Raw genomic sequence first — 23,995 nt, 5'->3', positions numbered from 1 at the left:
AGAGTCAAGGGAGATAAAATCTAACAGCACTCTTTAGAGTTCTAGAAAGAGAGAAGGGAGAGACTCATAACATGACACAGTGTTTGAACAGATTATGGCTAAGAATATACCAGAACCAATGAAAGAACATGATCCTTAGATTCAAGTAGCCTAGAGACTGTCGGGGGCGCCAAGCGTGGTAGCAGGGAGACCATTGAGATGTCTGTTGCCGTCCTGGGCAGAGCTGACGGTGGCTGGGACCAGGGTTGTTGCAGAAAATAGTTACTAGAGCTGTATGTTTTGGAAGGAAAGACGACAGTACTGATTGTATATGGTGTAAGAGAGAGAGAGGAGTGAAGTTGAACAGGTGGATGAATGATGAAGGAGGGAGTGGGGGAGAACCAAGTGAAGGAGGGGGAGGATCCAGAGCTGGGTTTGTCCATGTTAAATCTGAGATGCCTAGTAGACAAAGTCAAAACAATTAAGTAGGGACTTCCCTGGTGGTGCAGTGGTTAAGAATCTGCCTGCCAATGCAGGGGACACGGGTTCGAGCCCTGGTCCGGGAAGATCCCACATGCTGCAGAGCAACTAACCCCGTGCACCACAACTACTGAGCCCGTGCTCTAGAGCCCGTGAGCCACAACTACTGAGCCTGTGCGCCACAAATACTGAAGCCTGCACGCCTAGAGCCCGTGCTCCACAACGAGAGAAGCCACTGCAATGAGAAGCCCGCCAACCGCAACAAAGAGTAGCCCCTGCTCAATGCAACCAGAGAAAAGCCCGCGTGCAGCGAGGAAGACCCAGTGCAGCCAAAAATAAATAAGTTAATTAATTTAAAAAAAAAAAGTAAAACTAATTTCATTTTTTTTTTTTTTTAATTTTTGGTTGCACCGTGCGGCACGCGGGATCTTAGTTTCCCCACCAGGCATCGAACCTGTGCCCCCTGCAGTGGAAGCTCAGGGTCCTAACCGCTGGACCGCCAGGGGAATTCCCCATCTAATTTTAATATTTTAATCTCACCTGATCCATCCAGAATCATTTTGACATTGGATCAACACACACATTATCCAATATTTTTTGCGTTGTCTTTGAAACCACTGTGTAATTTACACACATGGCATCTCAGTCTGGACTCACTCCATTCAAGTGCTCGGTAGCTTCGTGTCGCTGGGGGCCACCAGATGGGACAGCGCAGGGTGGATGGTAATGAAAGCCACGGCCGGATGAGGTCCCTCAGGCAGGATGTGACCAGAGAAGAGAAGAGACCAAAGGCTGGGGTGATCCAGCGTGTGGAAGTCTGGCCAGGGAGAGGGAGGAAAATGCAGAATGGGCTGTGGCTTGGAGCTTGGAGAAGAAACTTTCGCGGAGGAGGGAGTGGTCCGCCATGGTGAATGCCGCTGACAGTTTCTTTAAGATCAGGACAGGCAGCTGGCATTGGCTTGGGTGAGTCAGGTGGCCAGTTACCCTGATTGGGGAGAACTTGGCACCTCTGAGGGCTGAGAAAGAAGCCAGTGTGACAAACATATATGAGCACAGGTGATGTCCCCGTTTCACACAAGAGCAGGGCCCTGCCAAAGTCACAGGCCATGCTGGGCTTGTCTGACTATATAGGCTGGGCTCTCAGCACTGGAAACTTGACCTTGACAGTGACTGGGGCACAGAGGAACTGTTTTTATGTTTTTGATTTTTTGTTTTGTTCTGGTTTGGGCTGCACCGCGTGGCTTGTGGATATTCCCTGGCCGGGTACTGAACCTGGGCCATGGCAGTGAAAGCCCAGAATCCTAACCACCAGACCACCAGGGAACTCTGGGTTACTGTTTTCTTAGGTAGTTTTTTTTTTTTTTAATTTGAGGTAAAATTCACATAACATAAAGGTCACCATTTTAAGCACTTTAAAGTATACAGTTCGGTGGTCTTCAGTCCATTCACAGCGTTGTTCAAGCATCCCCACTATCTAATTGCAGAACATTTCCATCACCCAAAAAAGAAGCCCTGTGCCCATCAGCAGTCATTCCCCAGACCCTCTCTTCCCAGCCCCAGGCCATCTCTAATATGCTCTGTGTCTCTAAAGATTTGCCTGTTCTGGACATTTCAGATAAATGGAATCACACAGTATGCGGCCCTTGGGTCCGGCTTCTTTTCTCTTGGCATAATGTTTTTGAGGTTCATCCCTGTTGTAGTATGTGTCAGGGCTTCATTCCTTTTTTATGAGCCAATAATAACATTCCACTGTATGGATGGACCACAATTTATTTCTCTGTTCGTCACCAAGTTTCCACCTTTCGGCTGTGATGAATAATGCATGCATTTGTGTGAACTCTGTTTTCGGTTCTGTTGCGGAGCTGCCTGGGCATGAAATTGCTGGGTCATAAGGTATTACGCCTTGTTTCAAAAAAAAAAAAGAAACAAAGAAAGAAAGAAAACAGCTGCGGTTGAATTTCCCTTCGGGTCCCTCATATCATCTCTCCATCTGGCGTTCCTCCCGGTGCCCTGAGTCTGATGGTGCTTATTCCCATGTACGTTCTGTCCTTTTACACCCAGGCACACCCCCCTATATTATGTAGCTTTCAGCTTTACCTACATAGTATCACAGTCTCTGTGTAACTTAACCAAGTTGATCAATCGCTCTTATTCCTTTTTTAAAAAATATTTAAATATTTATTTATTTAATTTATTTGGCTGCATTGGGTCTTAGTTGCAGCATGCGGGATCTTCGTTGCGGCATGCAGGGTCTTTCTTAGTTGCAGCACGCGGGTTTCTCTCTAGTTGTGGTGCGTGGGCTCAGTAGTTGCTGCACGGGCCCAGTTGCCCCACGGCATGTAGGATCCTAGTTCCCTGGCCAGGGATCGAACCCGCGTCCCCTGTATTGGAAGACGGATTCTCAACCACTGGACCACCAGGAAAGTCCCCGCTCTTATTCTTTTATTTAGGATTCTCCTGGACGTTTCCTTACCTGTCGCGGAGATTATAATAGAGTCCACCTCCTCAGAGGGCTGTGCTGAGGATTAAACGTGTTAATATGTAGAAGCTCTTAGAGCCTGGGCCAGAGGCAGGCCTCATGGGGTGTGAGCTATGATCATGATGGTGGAAAGACCACCATTCATGGAGCTCCGCTGTGGGCAGACGTTCTGCTGGTTTCTGGTTTTAATATGATCTTTCCTATGCCATGACCTTGAGCACGTGTGTGTGCCTTTCCCCAGGGCAGGTGTCTGGGAGCAGAATTGCTAGTCTAGGTCCGCATGCCTTACAGCAGCTACCTGACCAGGGGTAGCCCAGCTCCTTTTCTGATGGCCTGTGTCTGTGTCCACCCGTGGCCACGGCACCCGAAGGCTCCCGTCTCCCCAGCCTGGCCGACACACACGAGTCTGCCTAGCTGATGGGAGAACACGGAGCCACCATGTCCATGCAATTCATGTTTCTCCTACACATCCAGGAAAACATCTTTTCACCTGGCCTTTGACTCCTGCAGTTTCACCCACCCTTCCTGGGACCCTCCCCAGTGCTTCTGTTGAGTCCTTTCTGGGGAAATGTCACTGTAAGGCCCAGTCTGGGTGGTCGAGACAGCTCCTAGGACCCATTCTGTGCTTGAGGCCGCGATACCCAGGTTCACTTCTTCATCCCCCAATCTGTGGGGGTCCTCATTTTCCCCAGGAGGAAATTGCCAGTCAGAGAGGGTCAATGCCTTATCCCCAGATCACGCCCCAAGCAGGCGTGTCTGACCCCAGAGACCGGGGAGTGCTTTCTAGAACTGTTATGCTTCACACTGTTTGTGATGCTGGGACCTGGGTACTGACCGGGCCATGAACTCAGCCCTCTGGATGGGACACTGCTGGCTGCCAGGCTCTGTGCTAACCCAGTGTCTGTTCAGTTTCCTGTGGCCACTGTAACCCATGACCACAAGTTAGGGGCTTAAAACACACATTGATTCTCTCACAGTTCTGGAGGTCAGAAGTCCACAGTGCGGCTCACTGGGCTAAAATCAAGGTGTTTCTAGGTCTTTTCCAGCTTCTAGAGGCTGCCTGCATCCCATGGCTCATGGCCCCTTCCATCTTTAATCAGCAGGGTAGCATCTTCTCTCTGATCTCTGTATCTGGCCTTGCATCTCTCTAACTCTGATCCTCCTCCTCCTCTCTTCTAAGGACCTTGTGATTACATTTAGGGCTCACCTGGGTAATCCAGGATCATCTCAAGATCCCTGATTTCATCATATCTGCAAAGTCCCCTTTGTTTTTGTTTTTTTATTTGTTTTTGTTTTTTTGCGGTACGCGGGCCTCTCACCGTTGTGGCCTCTTCCCGTTGCGGAGCACAGGCTCCGGACGCGCAGGCCCAGCGGCCATGGCTCACGGGCCCAGCCGCTCCGCAGCATGTGGGATCTTCCCAGACCGGGGCACGAACCCGTGTTCCCTGCATCGGCAGGCGGACTCTCAACCACTGCGCCACCAGGGAAGCCCATATCTGCAAAGTCCCCTTTGAATGTAAGGGAACACATTCACAGGGTCTGGACATTAGGATGTGGACCTGTCGGGGGGGGCCTTCTTCAGCCCACCACAGTGTTTGACAGGCTTCCTCTCCTCTGAAGAGGGGAGTAGGGTTCCCATTTTATGAAGGACATTATGGAGGCTCAGAGAGGGAAGGGCGCTTGCCAGAGGCCACACAGCCCTGTGGGTCCAGGGCCACACTGGGTGTCTCATTAGCATGTCAATTTCGTATCTGTTCAGTATCAAACTTGGGTCTCATTCAGCGCCCCACCAGCCATCTTGCCCCAGGTCCCCACACAACAAATGGTCTCACCACTCGCCAGGTCCCTCACGTCAGAAACTTGAGGGTCACCTTGTCCCCTCTTCTGTCTCCACCACCTCATAGTAAAAATGTATCAGAACAGAGCCACTTCTCACCTGCATGGCTGCAGCGGGGTCTGAGGCACTGTCGTCTCCTGTCATCTCCTGCCTGGACTATTGCTGTCACCTCCCCCCCCCGACCCCGCCCCAGCCTCCCACAGTCTCTTCTCCACACAGCAGCAGAGGAACCTTTTAAAAACATAAGTCAGGGCTTCCCTGGTGGCGCAGTGGTTGGGAGAGGCCCGCGTACCGCAAAAAAAAAAAAAAAAAGCAAGTCAGATCTGGGGACAGTGGTCCATAGTAGTACCTATTTTCTCGGTTTGTTGTGGAGATAAAATGAATGAGCCAGTGCCTGTACCAGGGCCGAGCAGGTCGGAAGGGCCCTGGGTGGTAGCTTTTACTGCTGTCGCCTTAGTATCATAGCTTCCCTGCTTGTCACCTGCAGCGGCTCCATCTCCCGCTGGGTAAAAGCATAGTCCTCACCATGGCCTGCAAGGCCCCGCACGGTGTGGCCCTCAGCCCCTGCTCTGTCCTGCCTCCAGCCACACAAGACTCCTCCAAGCTCCTTCCACACACAGGCCTGCCTGCCTCGAGGCCTCCACAGGCTCTTCTGTCTGCTGGGAACATTCTGTGCAGAGTTTTAGTCATTTCTCTCAGTTTTCTGTTTACCTGGTGCCTTGTTAGTGAGACCTTCATCCAAAATAGCGTCCCCAGGGACTTCCCTGGTGGTGCAGTGGTTAAGAATCCGCCTGCCAATGCAGGGGACACGGGTTCGAGCCCTGGTCTGGGAAGATCCCACATGCCACGGAGCAACTAAGCCCGTGCGCCACAACTACTGAGCCTGTGCTCTGGAGCCCTCGAGCCACAACTACTGAGCCCATGTGCTGCAACTACCGAAGCCCGCGCACCTAGAGCCAGTGCTCTGCAAGAAAAGAAGCCACCGCAATGAGAAGCCCGTGCACCGCGACGAAGAGTAGCCCCCGCGCCACAACTAGAGAAAGCCCGCGTGCAGCAACGAAGACCCAACGCAGCCAAAAAATTAATTAATTAAAATAAAAAATTAAAAAAACAAAAACAAAACCCCAAAATAGCATCCCCGGAGTGCCTGCCCTAGTTTGCTCTGTAGCACTGAACCTGGACAGTATCTGTTGTAGGATGCCGGCTGCCCTGGTGAGAATGTACGCTCTGTGAGGACACACTGTTTTTGGTGTTTTTTTTAAGAAAGAACAACTTTATCTGATACTCTGTGGATTATTTATTTATTTTGGCTGCATCAAGGCTTAGTTGCAGTATGCGGGATCTTCCGTCGCAGTGCGCGGACTCTTCGTTGCGGCGCGAGGGCTTCTCTCTAGTTGTGGCACGTGGGTTCCAGAGCACGTGGGCTCAGTAGTTGCAGCGTGCGGGCTTAGTTGCCCTGCAGCCTGTGGGATCTTAGTTCCCCGAGCAGGGATCGAACCCGTGTACCCTGCATTGGAAGGCGGATTCTTAACCACTGGACAACCAGGGAAGTCCCTGTGAGGACACACTTTGGACAAGTTTGTCCACCATTCTGTCCACAGAGCCGACAGCAGTGCCTGGTTCCCAGTAGGTGCTCAATAAGTGGACGGTAACTGAATGAAGGTGCAGAGCCACGCTTGGCATTTTGCTCGGCCCTGCCCATGACCCTATGAGGTTACTGGGGTGCAACCCATTTTGCAGATGAAGAAACTGAGGCCCGATGGGCAGTGAGGGCAGCACCAGATGGGTTCCTGGGTCTGCCGGGCTTTTTCCGCCTCTTGTTGGACACCCTTCCTGGGAGGAGCGAGAGAGGAGGGGGAGGTGTGCAGGGCCGTGGTCACGCTGACCCCCCACTCCCACCCCACGTTGTGTCCCGGCAGGGACAGCATGGACAGTGTGAAGCAGAGTGCAGCCCTGTGCCTGCTGCGGCTCTACAAGGCCTCACCCGACCTGGTGCCCATGGGCGAGTGGACGGCCCGCGTGGTGCACCTGCTCAACGACCAGCACATGGTGAGACCCCTGCCTGGTGCCCAGGGACCCTGGACCCAAGACCCATCGTCCTTGGCAGCCACCTGATGCCTGGGGCCCCCCACCTCTGCCCTGATTCCCACCTGGATGCCTGGGGACCCCTCCTCTGCCCTGATTCTTACCTGAATGCCCAGGGCCCCCCACTTCTGTCACTGACACCCACCTGGATGCCCGGGGTTCCTGTCCAGTGTCCCCAACACCCGTCACTCACCCAGCCCCTCAGAAAAATCCCAGCCTCTGTTTCCGACACCCAGAGATTCCCCCATCGCCTGCCCAACCAGCACAGAGACACTGACCTCTGTCGCCACCCACAGTGCTCCAGTCCCTCATGGTCCCCAAGCCGTGAAACAGCCACCAGGACACCTGTACAAACCCAAGCGCACCCCTCAGGCCACCCCAGCCCCAAGTACTCCTGCGCCTCTCCTCTCAGAACCACAGCCTGGACACTTGTCCCCAGTCTGACCCTCCCCCGAGGGCCCTGACCTGCCACTCGTCTGCCCCCACAGGGCGTGGTCACAGCCGCTGTCAGCCTCATCACTTGTCTCTGCAAGAAGAACCCGGATGACTTCAAGACATGCATCTCCCTGGCTGTGTCTCGCCTGAGCCGGGTGGGTGTGGCCTGTCCCCTGGGCACCTCTCTGGTCCTCACTTTCCCAGAGAGACCATCTAGCTCAGTGGTTAAGGACTCAGGGTCAGAGCTGGGTTCATCCCAGCTCCGTCACTTCCTGGCTGTGTGGCCCTAGGCAAGTGGCTTCACCCCTCTGGGCCTCGTTTGCCTCATGTGTTCAAAGGGGATTATTCCAGTGCCTGCCTCACAGCATAGCTGCTGTGAATTAATCTGTATAAAGAGCACAGGGCCGGGCACACGATGAGCACCCAGGAAGTGAGGTTGCTCTCCTGTCTGTCTCCCTCTCGTCCCCCTCTCTTTCTTCTTCCTGCTTCTCCTGCTTTTCCTTCCCTCTTCTGCTCCTCTCACCACCTTCGCCCCTGTCCTGGGAACATGCCCTGAGGCCTCCTGTGGGCCCATCTCTGTGCAGGCTGACACTTGGGGACACGGATGAGTCAGACCCAAGCCTGCCCTCAAGGACCTCCCTGTCCTGTTGAGGGGAGGGATGTACGGCAGGGCCAACTCAGGCACAGATTATCATAAAAGGGGCGGTGTGTGCAGTCGTGGAGGTAGCAAGGACGTTGCAGGCCCCCCAAAGGAGGCACTTCACCCAGCCTAGAAGTCTGGGAAGGCTTCCTGGTGGAGGTGATCCTTGCCTGAGTTGAGACTTGGAATAAATATAAATGTTTCCTGAGGAGGTCAAGAGAGGCCTGTGTTCTCAACCAAAGAGAACAACACACCAGCTTACTCATTCGTATTTTCATTCATTCACCACACATCCGAATTCTCTCGTGCGCCAGGCTTGGTGGGGGAGACACAGACAGTAACAGCGGGGGCGGGGCACCTGCTGTCATGGAGGCGGCTCAGAGCAGGATGGAGCTTGCTTCCTGGAGAGGGGTTTTCAAGGTGGCGTAGGAGTTTGTCGTGAGGAAAAAAAGTTGCTAATTCCCCCACCTCTTCCCTGATCCCTTCTCGTGTCTGACCTTGTAGTAGGCCCGGGGACCCAGGAATGGGTCAGACCCAGTTCCTGCCCCTGTGTATCTTCGGGTGTTGGGGGAGGGCCACAAGGAAGCACTCTCCAGGGAGCCGTGGGGTCCAGGTTCTAGTGAAGGCAGCCCAGGGCATTGTGAGGCGCAGAGTTGGAGTCCCCTTCACAGAAGGGGATTGGGTTGGCCGAGATTTCCTGCCCACCCAACGCCAGCTTTACTTGGAAAAACCGACCAGTCCCAGATCCAGCCAGTCACTCGCTGTGTGCCCGAGGCTTCCTCACCACCCTCCCTGAGCCTCAGGCTTCTGCACCATAAAACTGTCAGGTCACAGCCACCCCTCCCCGTGCCCCCACCCATGCCTCGCCCCCCTCCTCTGCCCCCAGATCGTCTCCTCGGCCTCTACCGACCTCCAGGACTACACCTACTACTTCGTCCCGGCGCCCTGGCTCTCGGTGAAGCTCCTGCGGCTGCTGCAGTGCTACCCCCCGCCAGGTACTGCCGAGCGCACCCGGGCTGGGGTCTGGGGCCTCCAACCCCATGGCTGGGCAGCGGGGCCGGGTGCTGGGGGTCTGTGTCAGGAGTCCTCTGAGGCTGCGCTGGTGCCTCTAGCCCCTGTTCCGAGGCTGCAGTGGGGGCAGCGCTGAGCCCAGGGCCCACGCTGGGAGGCCCCGGATGAGAATGTTGTATGAGGCTGTTGGAGACGGGTTGGGGGGGGTGGGCAGCAGAGAGCAGGGCATCCTCCCGGCTCAGCACAGACAATGGGACAAATCGCTTGTTTGTTGACTCCCCTGCTGTGGGCCTGGGTCCCTGCAAAACCAGACTCACGCTCCAGCCCTGAATGCTCCAGCCCTGGAATGTCGGGGCTGTCATCGCATCTGTTACAGATGAGGAAACCAGGGCTTGGAGAGGGGAGGGCCTTGCCCAAGGTCACCCAGCAGGTCAAGGGGCAATTCCAGGCCATGCAGTGGGAGTTAGCATAGCTCTGCTAGGGGTTTTCATGCCCTCGTTGCTCATGGTCATGACCGCTGGTGTGGACGGAGGGTACTGCAGTGAGCTGGTACTGCACCGGGGTGTCCAGGTGCCCCCAGCAGAGCTGGCGAGGGGCAGCTGTCCCTGAAATAGACACACCGGGCAACTGAGGCTTGGAGAGAAGACATTGCCTTTCCAGGGCAGCGAAGGAAGAGCAGAGCCTGACTCCTGAATCTCTGCTCTAAACCCTTTCCCTCTACCACGTGGGCCGTGGCTCCCCCTGGGCTTCTGTATCCTCGGCTGTCTGACCTCACAGAGCAGTTTTGAGGGACCCTGTGCTGAGGTGCTTAGCACACAGTAGGCGCTTGATAAACCAGTGCCCTTCGATTCAACCAGGGTGCTAAGCACCTGCTGGGGGCCAGGGAGCTGGTGTGTAGCCCCAAATCTTCACAGCCAGCTGGGTGCGAGCGTGCGCGTGCGTGCACACACGCACACACTGTAATGGAGTGTATGATGTAGGTGACACCCAAGGTCCCTCCCAGCCGGTGAAAGCCAGGGATGAATTTTGTCATGAGGCCCTGGGGAAGCCTCGTCCCCACTCTGGGCCTCTTTTCTCATCCTGTAAGGAAGGGCATAGCTAGAACCTAAGCCCTCTTGCATCAAGAAGCCCCGCCTCATAATTTTGGGGTGTGCCCTGGGCAGGTACCTCACCAACTCTGATCCCCTGCCCTGTGAGAATTGCAGCCATTCCCCCACCCCACCCCCACCCAGTGCTGGGCAGGGAGGGGCTGCTCCAATTTGTTTCCAAGTAATTTATTTTTTATTCAGTTGCACCAGGTCTTAGTTGTAGCAGGCAGGCTCCTTAGTGGCAGCACGTGGGCTCCCTAGTTGCAGCAGGCGGGCTTCTTAGTTGCAGCTAGTGGGCTCCTTAGGTGTGGCATGCAAACTCTTAGTTGTGGCATGCATGTGGGATCCCTGACCAGGGATCGAACCCGGGCCGCCTGCACTGGGAGCGCAGAGTCCTATCCACTGTGCCACCAGGGAAGTCCCATAAGTCTCTTTTAATCTCGAAGAATTCCCCCTTCATTCCATGACATTGGCCTTCACTGCAACCTTTGGTTAAGAAAAATTTTGGACATAAGGATAACTTGGGAGAACAGTAAAATGACCACACCCAGATGCCCCTGACCCAGACTCAGCGGAGCTTTACCACTTTGCTGGATTTGCTCCCTTGTTCCCTCACTGTCTCGGACATCCAGTTGCTGAATTACTTGAAAGTAAGTGGCAGGGACTTCCCTGGTGGCTCATTGGTTGAGAATCCTCCTGCCAAAGCAGGGGACACAGGTTCGAACCCTGGTCTGGGAAGATCCCACAGGCCGCGGAGCAACTAGGCCGGTGCGCCACAACTACTGAGCCTGTGCTCTAGAGCCAGCGAGCCACACTACTGAGCCCACGTGCCACAACTACTGAAGCCCGTGTGCCTAGAGCCCGTGCTCCACAACAAGAGAAGCCACCACAATGAGAAGCCTGTCACTGCAATGAAGAGTAGCCCCCGCTCACCACAACTAGAGAAAGCCCGCGTGCACCAACAAAGACCCAACACAGCCAAAAATAAATTTATTTAAAAAAAAAAAGTGGCAGACATCATAACACTCCCCCTCACCCCAAAATATTTCCGCAAACGTTTCTTAGAATCAAGAACGCTACAAAACCGCAATGCTCTTATCACGCCTAAGCAGATTTAGAATAACCTTGGGGTCATCAGCTACCCAGGCAGCAAACTGCCCTAATTGTCCATAGCATTATTTTTATGGCTTAAAAAATACAGCCTAGGACCACAAATTAACTGATTACGTCTTTGTCATTCTTTTTTTCCATCTGGAATAGCCCCACCCCCACTCCCAGTTTTTGAAGAAACGGGGAGGTTTTGGGTTGCGGTGTGTCCCATGTTTTGGATTGGGCTGATCGCTGCCTGTGTCCTTTAGCTGGTTCTCCATCTTGTGAATTTCCCGATAGATTTGGGTACAACATTCTTTGCTAGAACACTTGACAGTTGTTCTGTCCACTTGGTGTTGCCTCACAGGTGAGGGAATGGCAGTTCCCGGGGTTTGTGTGAGCTCCTAGATGGCACCTGTCTCAGGCACTCAGACCCCTCCTTGGGAAGAGCCGGGTTTGGGCGTGTCTCTGGGGAAGGTTCCCGCAGCTTTCTTTGTTCTGTGAGACTCCTAAAGTGCATGAGTGCTGCGGGAGGGGAAACAGGGGCTCCCAAGGGTGGAGCCTCTGGCCCAGCAGAGTTAGAACGGAGCAGGACGAGAGCTCAGGTCTGGAGTCATGTCCTCTGTCAGCCTCCCCTGGTCACCTGGAACCCAGGAAGGACTTGGGGGAGTAGAGGCCCCAGCCTGAAGCTGCAGGGCTCGCACTCTTCCTCTGGAGGATGGGAGCCATGGCGTGGCCCCTGCCCCTGGCATGCGGGCCGGGCCGGCAGAGAGCTCAGCCCAGGGCGTGCCCTCTGGTTCCCCAGAGGACGCGGCCGTGAAGGGGCGGCTGGTGGAGTGTCTGGAGACCGTGCTCAACAAGGCCCAGGAGCCGCCCAAGTCGAAGAAGGTCCAGCACTCCAACGCCAAGAATGCCATCCTCTTTGAGACCATCAGCCTCATCATCCACTACGACAGGTGCCTGCCTGCTGGGGGGCGGGGAGCCTGGCCTGGGAAGGGAGGGCTGAGGGCCGGGAATGTGACTGCTAGCTAGGAGGGTGATGGGAGTGTGAAACGCTGCCCTGCCAGATCGGCACCGGGCCCCTCTTGAGGGGCGGAATTCCCGAATATCTGTATTTGGGCTGGATGCCCAGGTGTCTGGGTCCCCAGGGGACCCAGGGCAGGAGTTAAGAGCTGAATCAGCTGAGGCCCGGTCCTCCATCTCCTCATGTCATCTTGGGTGTCTTCCCTGCCCCCACCCCGGTCTCTTCCTCTTTTGCCGGCAGTGAGCCCAACCTCCTGGTCCGGGCCTGTAACCAGCTAGGCCAGTTCCTGCAGCACCGGGAGACCAACCTGCGCTACCTGGCCCTGGAGAGCATGTGCACACTGGCCAGCTCCGAGTTCTCCCACGAGGCGGTCAAGACCCACATTGACACCGTCATCAACGCCCTCAAGGTGTGACCTTTGGGAGCCTGCCCCCGGCCACACTGACCTGGCCTGTGTCTCCTCTGCTCCCTCAGAGAGGCTCTGGGGGTCAGAGGCCCTGGGGTGGCCGGCCCATGCCAGGAGGGAGCCTAGAACACACCCTACCTGCTCTCCTCCCTCAGACGGAGCGGGACGTCAGCGTGCGACAGCGGGCGGCCGACCTCCTCTATGCCATGTGCGACCGGAGCAATGCCAAGCAGATTGTGTCAGAGATGCTGCGGTACCTGGAGACGGCCGACTACGCCATCCGCGAAGAGATCGTGAGTCCTGGCAGGGGCAGGACGCCCAGGCTCCTGGGTCTCCAGATCGGGATGCGCTGAGCCCAGATGGGGTGAGTGCACACCCCACCTCCCCGCCGTGGGCACACTCGCACACCCGACCTCCCTCCTGGCTGGCAGGTCCTAAAGGTGGCCATCCTGGCTGAGAAGTACGCCGTGGACTACAGCTGGTACGTGGACACCATCCTCAACCTCATCCGCATCGCGGGCGACTACGTGAGCGAGGAGGTGTGGTACCGCGTGCTACAGATTGTCACCAACCGTGACGACGTCCAGGGCTACGCTGCCAAGACCGTCTTCGAGGTCAGCACCCCCGTCTCACCCCCACAAAGGGGCCACAAGGCAGAGCAAGGACAGCTGGGGCGGTGGGCCAGGTGGCCTGGGCCTCCATCCTGCTTCCTCCTCCTCAGAGGGGCCTTGGCCTCCTGGGGCCTTCCAGGGACACAGGGCCCGGGCCTCCACGGGCTCATATATATGAGGGTCAGCAGGGCATGGGGTGCCTAATGTGTAGCCACCAGTCCCCAGGTCCCGGCAGTTTCTCACTCCCTCTGCCCCAGAAAAGAGGGCCCATTCTGCCTCGTTTTACTCCCTGTTGTGAGCTCCGGCCAGTCACTTAACTGCTCTGTGCCTCACTTTCCCCATCTATAAACCCACCCACAGCAGAGTCAGGAGGCTTCTGCAGTTAATAGGAGTCGAGGGCTCAGCGCCGCACCTGGCACATGCTGAGCGCTCCTGAGTCAGGATGGTGCCACTCACCGCTGTCCCCGCCCCCCAGGCGCTCCAGGCCCCCGCCTGCCATGAGAACATGGTGAAAGTTGGCGGCTACATCCTTGGGGAGTTTGGGAACCTGATTGCTGGGGACCCTCGCTCCAGGTGAGGGGGTGAACGCACACAAACTCCTGAGGGGTCTGGGGCCCTGGGGTCCGCCTGCGGTCCCCGGAAAGGTCCCCCTGAGGGAGGCGGCACCTCTCATGGGGGCTTCTGGGAGAGGGTGGTGGAGCTGGCCACCTGCTGACGCGCACCCCCGGCCCCGCCCCCTGCAGCCCCCCAGTGCAGTTCTCCCTGCTGCACTCCAAGTTCCACCTGTGCAGCGTGGCCACCCGGGCCCTGCTGCTGTCCACCTACATCAAGTTCATCAACCTCTTCCCGGAGACCAAGGCCACCATCCAGGGTGTCCTGCGGGCCGGCTCCCAGCTGCGCAACGCCGACGTGGAGCTGCAGCAGCGCGCCGTCGAGTACCTCACCCTTAGCTCGGTGGCCAGCACGGACGTCCTGGTCAGAGCCCCAGTCCCCACGCACCCCTCCTCTGCACCTCTGTCCCCTCCTCCTCCCCGGGACGCCCGTCCCTGACCTGCTCCTTCCCCCCAACCCCCCTGCCCCGACCCCGCAGGCCACGGTGCTGGAGGAGATGCCACCCTTCCCCGAGCGAGAGTCGTCCATCCTGGCCAAGCTGAAACGCAAGAAAGGGCCAGGGGCCGGCAGTGCCCTGGATGATGGCCGGAGGGAGCCCAGCAGCCACGACATCAATGGGGGTGTGGAGCCCACCCCCAGCACCGTGGTGAGTCCCGTGGGGCTGGGCTGCCGGGGCTGGGCCCAGCCATGCCGTCCTCTCTTTTCACCTGTGCCTGCATTCCCTGCAGTCCACGCCCTCACCCTCCGCCGACCTCCTGGGGCTGCGGGCAGCCCCTCCCCCAGCGGCACCCCCAGCTCCCTCGGGTGCGGGCAACCTCCTGGTGGACGTATTCTCCGACGGCCCGGCCGCCCAGCCTAGCTTGGGGCCCACCCCCGAGGAGGCCTTCCTCAGGTACCGCCCGCCTTGGGCCCAGGGCTGCCCCCTTTCCATCTGCCCCCTCCCAACTCCCCCCTCCCTCCCTGTCCCTGAGCCTCTGTCGCCCTGGCTGCCACCTCCCCCGGCCTCCTGCCTCCCTCTGGGCCACTCTGGACTCTCGGCTGACCCTGGCCACCCTGTGTTGTCCTTTCCCGTCATCACGTCTCAGCCTGCTCTTCCTTCTCTCCTTCCCTTCTCCCCACTCCCTCTCTCTTTGCCCTCTTGCTGCCTCTCTGGGATTGGCTGCTGCCACGCCTGTCTTCTCTTGTCTGCTCTGGGATTGGATGGCCCAGCGAGCTGGAGCCGCCTGCCCCTGAGAGCCCCATGGCTTTGCTGGCTGATCCAGCTCCAGCTGCTGAGTAAGGGGTGGCCTCAGGGGGTTGGGGGGCAGACTCCCGTGTCCCCAGGGAGGGTTAGGGGACTGGGAGCTCTCGTCAAGCTCTCCTGATGAGCTGCAAGGAATTGGAAGGGAGTGAAATCAAGGCCGTCTGATACAGGGTAGGGGGGTGCTGACGGTACCTGCCGGGGTCCTATTCCCACTAGAGGCAATTGCCAGTCTGATTCTGGGGCTCTTTGGGGAATCTGGGTATATGGGTTCTGGGCTTCTGTTCCTTCAGGGCTTGCAAGCTCTCACCACTAGCTCTGGGCCTTTACCTCTAGCCCCCCAAGCCCCTTCCCATCTCTCTCCTTTCCCACCTGCAGCCCAGGTCCTGAGGACATTGGCCCGCCCATCCCGGAAGCCGATGAGCTGCTGAATAAGTGAGTCGTGGGTGAGGTTGGGGAGGGCAGTGGGGACAAGTGGGAAGCACAGAGCAGGAGCCAGGCGAGCACCCGTCATCTTGAGCTCCCACCGCCCCCACCCAGGTTCGTGTGCAGGAACAACGGGGTCCTGTTTGAGAACCAGCTGCTGCAGATTGGAGTCAAGTCAGAGTTCCGGCAGAACTTGGGTGAGTCCAGGGGGCGATGGGGTGAAGTTTCAGGGAGACCTTGGCTTCGGGAGGGCATGGAAGGAACTCAGATGGAGCCCTACCTCTCCTCACCCCCCACAGGGCGCATGTATCTCTTCTATGGCAACAAGACTTCAGTGCAGTTCCAGAACTTCTCTCCCACCGTGGTCCACCCTGGAGACCTCCAGACTCATATCCTGTCGGCCTGGCCCAGCCCCGCCCCTCCAGGTCCACCTTCCTGGCAGCTGGGAAGGAGATGGACCCAGGTCCAGACCCCTGTTGGGCCCTCTTACTTGAAAGCCTGAGCCCGTGGTACTTCTCTGAGATTTAGTGTCATCTGTAAGATGGGGTGGGCCTCTTTAACAGGACAGGAGATGATAGTGACATGATGTGATCGGGATGCAGGAGGTGTTACTTCCGGAATCACAGCTGCTCTGGGCCTCAGTTGGTCCCTGTGAAGCCCCTCCCGTGTCCTGACCTCATCTTCCATCGGGGTAGACACCCGATTCCAGTGCCTCCTGCCCTCGAAAGCCAGGCCTGGGGGTCTTGTTGCCAACCACGGCCTTCTCCTGTGTGTCCTGGGCCAGTCACTTGGCCTCTCTGAGCCTTGCTAGCCCTTCTGTGAAGTGTAGATCCTCCTCCTCCTTTTGTTTTGAATATCAGTGTGGTTCGAAGACCCTGGAAGGGTGGCTGGCATAAAGGAACTGCTTGAGCAGTGTCGTCAGTCCCCTGTCCCCCTTCTCTGGGCCTCAGTTTGCACAACTTGGAAATTAGAGTGGTTAGACCCTGAAACTGAGGACCTTTTCAGTTCTTTGGTTCATTCAGCATTTCCAGAGGCCTTCTGTAGGCTCAGCTCTGTGCTGGGCAGGGCCCGGGGGAGAGAGACATAAGACCCCGTCCTTGCCAGTGGGTTGCTGACACAAAGGCCACCATTTTGGTGAACCTACCGTGTGCCACACGCACTGACAAGTACTTGTGCTGGATGATTTCATTGACTGCTGAGGACACTACGTCCATTTCGCAGATGAGGCTAAGAGAGGTTAAGTGACTTGCGCATAGTAACCGAGGTGCTAAGAGCTGGGATTCAAACCCAGGTCAGCCTTCAGAGCCATGGTGTGACCTGTACCATAATGGAGGTGGCTGAGCCCACTATGGAAGGCCAGAGGAGGCACCTAGGTCAGAGGTTTGGCTTAGGAAGGACTTTGGAGCTAGGCCTTGTACGATGAGCCCTGGACGGCAGCGCCGAGCCCCTGAAGGGCCGGCAGGCTGGGGCTTCCAGGAAAGTTCTGAACCATCAGGTGGATGGTCAAGTCCCTTCCCCATCACCACCACCCCGCCCCCCGGGCCGCTCCTGTTTCTGGCTTCCTTGACCACGGGCGGGCACAGCTGGCCGTGCAGACCAAGCGGGTGGCCTCGCAGGTGGACGGTGGGGCACAGGTACAGCAGGTGCTCAACATCGAGTGTCTGCGGGACTTCCTGACGCCCCCCCTCCTGTCCGTGCGCTTCCGGTGAGTCAGGAGGCGGGGCGCTGCCGGGTAGGCGGGGGTTCCGGGGCGAGGGTGTGGTCTGACCGAGCCCTCCCTCCTCTCCCGCCAGGTACGGGGGCGCCCCCCAATCCCTCACCCTGAAGCTCCCGGTGACCATCAACAAGTTCTTCCAGCCGACGGAGATGGCGGCCCAGGACTTCTTCCAGCGTTGGAAGCAGCTGAGCCTGTGAGCCGCGGGGCGGGGGGAACGGAGCCAAAGCCGCCCTCAGGGTGGGCGGGGCTGGGGCTTCCAGATCCCTGACTTGAATCTTTCCCGGCCCCTAGGCCCCAACAGGAGGCGCAGAAAATCTTCAAAGCCAACCACCCCATGGACGCGGAGGTCACTAAGGCCAAGGTGAGACAGGCTAGACAGGAGAAGCACCGGGGCTAGTTTCCCAGCCCTGCCTCTCTCTCCAACTCTGGGATTTGGGGAGCAGTGGCTGCTCCACTTCTGAGCCTCTGTTTTCCCATCTGTAAAGTGGGGCCAATTTCCACTCCAAAGGGTTTGGGGGAACTGGTGCGCCACTGTCTGGGAGCTAACAGAGATCGGGCACCCTCTGACGGCTCCCCCCCTTCCTCCTCAGCTCCTGGGGTTTGGCTCTGCTCTCCTGGACAATGTGGACCCCAACCCAGAGAACTTCGTGGGGGCTGGAATCATCCAGACGAAAGCCCTGCAGGTGGGCTGTCTGCTCCGGCTGGAGCCCAATGCCCAGGCTCAGGTGAGTGGTGCTCTGCGAGGCTCCCCGCTTCGTGTGCATTCTCTGCACCCGGCCCCCTCCTGCCTCACTGTGTTCTTTGAATCACATGCCTCTGCTCTGTGGCCCTGTCTCCTCCCTCTCCTGCCTCCCTCCTGTCTCCATCCTCTGGTCTTCCTCTCCCTTTCCCTCCCTGACTTCATCTCTCCATATCCCTTCCACCCTTTGTGGCCTCTTTTTTATCTTTCATCCTTTACCTCTGTCTTCCCTGGCCCTTCTATCACCTTTCTGATCCCTTGATCCTTTTTCTCTCCTCTCATCATTTATCTGCCCTGTATCCCCCTCCCCCCAACCCCCCACCCCGGGCTCTCCATCCTCTCTGCCTCCTCCCTGAGTCCCCCCGTCCCCCCAGATGTACCGGCTGACCCTGCGCACCAGTAAGGAGCCCGTCTCCCGTCACCTCTGTGAGCTGCTGGCCCAGCAGTTCTGAGCCCTGGACTGTGCCCCCGGGGATGTGGCCGGCACTGGGCAGCCACCAGGACTGAGGCAGCCGTGGTGGATGGGGCAGCGAGGGGACCTCCGCTGGTGACAGGGAAGACCCCGGGGTCGGGGGGTGCCTAGGACCTTCCTCCAGCCTTTTGTATTTTTATTTTTGTTCATCTGCTGCTGTTTACATTCTGGGGGGTAAGGGGGAGCCCCCTTCCTCCCTTTCCCCCCCGAAGCACAGAGGGGAGAGGGGCCAGGGAAGTGGGAATGTCCTCCCCTCCCACCCCACCCTGTCGTAGCCCCTCCTGCCCCCTCCCTGTCCAGGGGCTGTGTATTATTGTGAGCGAATAAACAGAGAGACGCTAACAGCCCCATGTCCTTGTCTGTGTCTGGCGCTCACGCCCAGGGGTCAGAGGAGTGGGGTGAGGGCATGCAGAGTGTGGGTAGCTAGGCCCCGCAGCCCGTGCGTGGGGCTCTGAGCAGACAGCAGCAGCAGCAACCGCCGTGGCCCTAGCTGCAGGGCCACCAGTCGCCATCCTGTGCCCGGCCCCTCAGCCCCCGACACCAGGTAGCAGGCTCTCGGTACCTGCGCCCGATGGACCACCTCCTCCGCCTTCTCTTCTGGCTGCCCCGCCTCTGAAGGAAGGACAGGGAGGGCCAAGGTGACCAGTGGGGCCTGGACAACTAGGATGCCAACCTGCGGGGGCCACCCCCATCCTGGGCCTAAGTTTGACTCCTGACAGAGGAGAGCCTTACAGCTCCAGCCAGCTGTCAGGACCTGAGAAGATCACGCACGGACTTTCTCCCCCTCTTCCCACCCAGCCTCAGCCCCCCACTTTCATGGGTACACTGCGTGTGCAGCCCTAGGTAATCTGCTTAGCAATACAGATCATAAACACGCAGGAGATGTTTCCCAGGTGCTGGGCGCTGGGCTCCAGGGAAGACCTCCCGTAACCCTTCTGAGGACCCTGCCCCACTTACAGGTGGGAAGCAGGTTGGGCGGTGGAGTCGCATAGCTCGGAAGGGACAGTCGTCTGCCCCTTCCAGGTGGAGCTTTTTACCATGTTGTTATACTCATCAGGGTCTTCGCTGGGGTGGTAGTGTCACTCTAGGTCCGCAGCCCGTGCGTGGGGCTCTGAGCAGACAGCAGCAGCAGCAACCGCCGTGGCCCCAACTGCAGGGCCACCAGTCGCCATCCTGTGCCTGGCTCCTCAGCCCCCTTTGTCTCTCTGAGCCTCACAGGTCAAATGTGACAACTTTTCCTTCCAGACCTGGGCTCCGTGGAACCTACCACCCCTACTCCACCCAAGACTATCGGCAAAGCATGTACTTGCAGCACTAGAGCAGGAGTGTGTGGATGTGGGAGCCAGGCTTGCCTGGCTGAATCGTGGCTCTGCTGCTTATTAGCTGAGCCTGTTTCCTCATCCGTAATATGGGAATGATGACGTAACAGGAGATAGCCCTCACCTATGAGGATGAAGTGAGTCAGTACGCAGAAAAGCACTTGGCAGGACATGAGGCCTCAGTGTTAGCTATTAGGATTAGCCAGGAGGTCCTGAAACCTACCGATTGGGACCTCCCTGCCCCTCTCTTGCCTTCCTGTCAGTGTGCACTGCCCAGTCCTCACAGATAGCCACGCCCACTTCGCAGCTGGCTTCTCCTACCAGTTTCCCCACCATCAACTTGTGAGAGCTGGGACTCAAGGGTCCCAGCCTGTGCAAAGGGGGAGCTGTGCCCGCCGCTGACCTGGTGGAAAGTGCGTGGCGGTGACCAGGGTGTAGAAGGAGCGGAAGAGGCGCCGACGCTGCTCAGAAGAGGGTTCTGAAGGGGGAAGAGGGACAGGGTAATAGAGAGCCCCTCCCCAGCCCACGCCCCTCCTGGCCCCGCCCTCCTCTCAGTCACCTTGATCCCCCGAGGGCTCCACCGTGAAGAGGCAACGTTTCAGTTCCAGGTGGAGGAGCAGCAGCCTGTGGGAAAAGAGGTGTCACGGCCAGAAAAGAGGGGATGAGGACCCCCAACCCACTCCCCACCTCCAACCCACTCCCCGGTCTGAGCCCTACCCAAGGATGTCCGTGTGCAGGGGGAAGCCCGCGGGCAGCGCTCGGGATCCCAACGGCAGGCAGGCCCGCAGCGGGTCCAGCAGTGGCTGCCACCAGCGCTCCAGAAGCTGCAGGGGGCGTGGCCAGCGAGAGAGGCGGGGCCGGTGGGTGAGGTCGGGGGAATACCAAGAGAAGGCGGGTTGGCCAGGGCAGGGGAGGAGAACACAAGGGCAGAGGGCAGAGGGGACCGGGGAAGGGGCGAGGCCTGGAAGGACGCTGTAAGAGGGAAAGAGGGTCCGAGCTGCGGGGACGGTGATTGGAGCACAGCCCGAAGGGGGCGGGGCCTACGAGGGGCGGGGGCGGGACCAAGGGCGAGTCAAGCGTAAAGAGCGCACTCGCGGGTCAGGGTGCTCAGAGAAGGGCCGGGGGTAGCGGGTGAAATAGGGGAAGAGCGGGACGTAGCCCAGATTCACCTGTGCATCCAGCTGGCTGAGGGGAGGGCGCGGCCCGCAGAGCAGACACAGCTCCAAGCCCGGCAGGAGCGTCAGGGTCAGAAGCCGGTGCGGCACCTGAGGCAGCCCGCAGAGTGGGCTGGCCGGAGCTCCTCCCCTTCTCATCGCAAGCCCCGCCTCCTCGAGACAGCCTCCAGGTACCACCCCTTGCGCGCTCCTCCCCGCCCCCACCTTCCCCCTGCCCGCCCCATCCACTCACTCACCGTGGGACTCCCGTGAGGCAGGTACACCGGATAGTCGCGAGCGGCCTGCGGCGGCAGGGATCCCACCAGCCAGGGGAGCAGCACGGCTTCCGGCATCCCCAGCCGCCACCAGCTCTCTGTCGCTGCCACCACCCGGCCCGACACGACCAGGCTGACGAAGGCCGTGCCCGCAGCCTCGGCGAACCCAGAAAGGGCTTCCTGGGTAAGGGAGGCAGGCCGGCTGCAGGTCAGGAGACCTGAGCAGGGCCGACAGTGACTTCCCAGGTGCGTAAGGAGTGGGAAGAGACGGCCATACAATTCAAAGCTTGCCTGGTGGCCATGCTCATGTGTCCCACCCTCCCTGGGCCTGAGTTCCTTCACCTTCACATGCAGGTACCATCCCAAGTCACAGTGCGAAATTAAACAGGTAGGGTGATTGCTACATAGCCTGACACGTCCTACAGAAGCTAATACTTGTAACAGCAGCAGCTACGGTTTATCGCGTTGTATTATAGGCCAGGTAGGCGCAATCTACAACCTACTGAAGCTCAGAGAGGTCAAGTCACCTGCCGAGAGTCACAATGCTGGAAGGCAAGTCATGCCAGATGAATCCAGAGCAATATTTAAGGAAGGGGAGATAGAGATCTCCTAGGCAGAAGGAACAGGATGTGCCAGGGCAGGGAAGCTGGGAAGCTGTGGGGATTTGTGAGACTCATGAGGCAGCTGGGAGAGGGTGGACTGTGGAGTTAGTAGAGATTAGGGCGAGCAGGCTGGCGGGCGTCAGATTCCTCAGGTCCTCAACACCAGGCTGAGGGGCTGAGACCTTGTCCTGGGGGTGATGGAAAGCCACGGGCGGGCTGTGACCAGGGGAGGGGCAGGGGCAGCTCTCGGTGTAGAAAGATCCTTCCAGGGTCAAGGCGGGGGTTGGACTAGAAGCCAAAAGGATAGGAAGAGGTTGAGGCAATGGTCCAAGGGTAAGAGGATGGGGACTGAGCCAGGGCCAGAGGGACAGTTTTAAGACTTTACAAGGCATTCCCAATACCTGCAGCAGGGACCCCTCTGGAGGAACCACACAGTCCACACACTGGGTCAGGTCCCCGATGAGCTCTGAGTCCCCAAGGAAGCTGTCGATGAGGCGGTAACTGGCCTAGCAGAGGGAAAATGAAGCCTAGGACCCAGGTGGTACCCAGATCTGCTGCCTCCTCCTCAGAAAACTGGCCCTACTGGGCCTTGCTGAGGGGTGTCAGACAACCAAGCTGCCCCCTGAACCCACTGGGTCAGGCTGCCCCGGGGGCTTCTGGGAACTGTAGTTCCCAAATATCAGTAACCAGGTATCCTAACTTCCCATCCTCACGTCCTGCAGCCTCACCCTCAGCTCCTTCTTCAGTCTCTCTACATTGCGGATATTGGTCAGCTCTTCAAGTCCCACAAGAAGAACCTAGAAGAAACATATAGGAGAGCAGGGGACCTGGATTACTGATTATAAGACAAGAGGGGCTGGGACTCAGACTCCTGTGTCTGCAGGAGGAGGAAACTGGGGATCTGGACTCCTTAGTCCGAGGCAGGAGGGACTGAGTTCTAGGATTCCTGGGTCCTGAGGGAGAGGGATGCTGAGAGTTCAGATTCCTGGGATTGGAAAAGAGGGCTGGGGAGTCTCACCATGGCCCCAAACACCATCTGGAGTAGTCTCTCCAGCCTCAGCTCCGAGGTGCCCTCCTCAGATGACAGAACAATGAGGGTGATGCTGTGAGAAAGGAAGGTGAGAAGGAAGAATGAGTCCAGGCCAAGGAAACAAGGCAGGGAGGAGAGTAAGGTCTGCCCTTGATCCTGGATGCCAGCTACATCCATGCCCGAGCACAACCTGCTTTTCATTCAGAGAAACTCAGGGATCAGAAAGGGTAACTGACTTGTCAAAGATCCCACAGCCAGGTAAACAGCTGGCGTTAGAGAGCTGGATGGCCTCAGGGTCGTCTTCAACAGGAGCTATCACCCTGGCCCTGCCCCCAAGCTACCCTTGGAGACCTGTCATGGAAGCTCTTCCACACCACGGTTGTGTCCTCCGTCTTCGCAGAGCTCAGCTGCACCTCGAGATTCTGCCCAAACATATGGACTCCATTGAGGGAGCCGATGACAGAGAATGGGAGCTGGGGAAAGATTGGGGATTTTAGACAGGAGCCCCCAAATCCCGTCTTCTATTGGAACCAATGACTCAGGTCCCCAACCCCCTCCTCTCTCTAGATCTCCTGGCCCCTCCTCTTCGGGGAACCAGGATCACTGGTCAATTGCACCCTCGACCCTCCAAACTCAATTCTGAAACTTCCCCAGCCCCTACTCCCTTGAAGACCCAGAGTCCAAGCATCTAAACCCCTTCCATTTCGGAGATCCAGGCGCCCGGGGCCCCACCTGTTGGCGGGCGGGGGCGCCGCCGCGGCTGCTCCTGCAAAACAGAGGGACCCCGCTGGATGCCGCGAGGCACAGCAGATGTACGGTGCCTTCGGTCCCCTCCTCCCCCATTTGGAACCCCCGCTTCCGAGTCCCTCCGTGGGGACAGTCAATGCCCGCCTTGGAGCATGCCGGTAGTCACACGAAGTCAGGCTGCGGTCCGAAGCCGACAGAGGGCGAGATGGGGAGCTAACTGGAAGAGGACTGGATTCCCGCCTTCTTCATCCAACTCAAACCCTCATCAACTCCTATTCCAGCACCTCCCCCAAGCCCCGTTACGCTCTCTTCCGCCCCAGCCGGAAGTCACAATACCCCTAACAAAGATGGCGGCTAACTTTATTTGCGAAGCTTCCTAGTCGCTCCTTGGAGAGGTTTGACTCTATTTAAGAGAATGAAGAGCCCGACTCGAAGGTAGGGACTGCGCCAAAGCGTTGCCTAGTAACCATCACGTAAACTAATACGTTTCACATTCTA

General features: G+C 57.9%; 2 protein-coding genes across 6 annotated transcripts in view; one reads left to right on the top strand and one right to left on the bottom strand.

Moving 5' to 3' along the window:
• The window catches only part of AP2A1 (adaptor related protein complex 2 subunit alpha 1), a 54,078-nt gene extending 35,364 nt beyond the window's left edge, over window positions 1-18,714 (top strand). For 2 of the 4 annotated variants that reach the window (XM_060131918.1, XM_060131920.1), the window contains 20 exons: window positions 6,695-6,824; window positions 7,349-7,450; window positions 8,822-8,930; window positions 11,929-12,079; window positions 12,388-12,556; window positions 12,709-12,846; window positions 12,985-13,167; window positions 13,640-13,737; window positions 13,908-14,139; window positions 14,255-14,422; window positions 14,505-14,668; window positions 14,986-15,051; window positions 15,395-15,451; window positions 15,557-15,639; window positions 15,742-15,821; window positions 17,014-17,147; window positions 17,236-17,352; window positions 17,451-17,520; window positions 17,750-17,884; window positions 18,273-18,714. In XM_060131918.1, coding sequence (XP_059987901.1) covers window positions 6,695-6,824; window positions 7,349-7,450; window positions 8,822-8,930; window positions 11,929-12,079; window positions 12,388-12,556; window positions 12,709-12,846; window positions 12,985-13,167; window positions 13,640-13,737; window positions 13,908-14,139; window positions 14,255-14,422; window positions 14,505-14,668; window positions 14,986-15,051; window positions 15,395-15,451; window positions 15,557-15,639; window positions 15,742-15,821; window positions 17,014-17,147; window positions 17,236-17,352; window positions 17,451-17,520; window positions 17,750-17,884; window positions 18,273-18,350 — 2,464 coding nt within the window. In that variant the 3' untranslated portion in view covers window positions 18,351-18,714. The remainder of the gene's footprint in view (window positions 1-6,694; window positions 6,825-7,348; window positions 7,451-8,821; window positions 8,931-11,928; window positions 12,080-12,387; window positions 12,557-12,708; window positions 12,847-12,984; window positions 13,168-13,639; window positions 13,738-13,907; window positions 14,140-14,254; window positions 14,423-14,504; window positions 14,669-14,985; window positions 15,052-15,394; window positions 15,452-15,556; window positions 15,640-15,741; window positions 15,822-17,013; window positions 17,148-17,235; window positions 17,353-17,450; window positions 17,521-17,749; window positions 17,885-18,272) is intronic. The other 2 variants (XM_060131919.1, XM_060131921.1) reach the window with 1 other exon arrangement.
• FUZ (fuzzy planar cell polarity protein) lies at window positions 18,276-23,782 on the bottom strand. 2 transcript variants are annotated; one of them, XR_009537247.1, is made up of 12 exons: window positions 23,483-23,782; window positions 23,102-23,223; window positions 22,739-22,823; window positions 22,449-22,517; window positions 22,122-22,226; window positions 21,903-22,008; window positions 21,101-21,298; window positions 20,859-20,954; window positions 20,407-20,513; window positions 20,249-20,313; window positions 20,093-20,167; window positions 18,846-18,982 (listed from the first exon to the last, which is right to left on the bottom strand). XR_009537247.1 is itself a non-coding variant. In XM_060131923.1 (11 exons), the coding sequence occupies exons 1-11, from the start codon at window positions 23,591-23,593 to the stop codon at window positions 18,756-18,758; spliced, it is 1,260 nt and encodes a 419-aa protein (XP_059987906.1). In that variant the 5' UTR covers window positions 23,594-23,782; the 3' UTR covers window positions 18,276-18,755. The 2 variants fall into 2 exon arrangements, 1 of the variants encoding a protein (XP_059987906.1); XM_060131923.1 differs by lacking the exon at window positions 21,903-22,008 and having other exon boundaries at window positions 18,276-18,982.
• Window positions 23,783-23,995: the final 213 nt, after the last annotated feature.

This window comes from Lagenorhynchus albirostris, chromosome 19, assembly GCF_949774975.1.
Source record: "Lagenorhynchus albirostris chromosome 19, mLagAlb1.1, whole genome shotgun sequence".
Classification (NCBI taxonomy): domain Eukaryota; kingdom Metazoa; phylum Chordata; class Mammalia; order Artiodactyla; family Delphinidae; genus Lagenorhynchus; species Lagenorhynchus albirostris.
The sequence above is the reverse complement of the archived record's forward strand: the minus strand, read 5'-3'. Positions and strand labels throughout refer to the sequence as shown.

Coding starts and splice junctions, on each gene's coding strand:
- FUZ (XM_060131923.1), bottom strand. CDS start 23,593: ATGGGGGAGGAGGGGACCGAAGGCACCGTACATCTGCTGTGCCTCGCG. Junction 20,514..20,858: donor TCAGCCAGCTGGATGCACAG/GTGAATCTGGGC, acceptor CGCCCCCTGCAG/CTTCTGGAGCGCTGGTGGCA. Junction 20,314..20,406: donor CTGCACACGGACATCCTTGG/GTAGGGCTCAGA, acceptor CTTTTCCCACAG/GCTGCTGCTCCTCCACCTGG.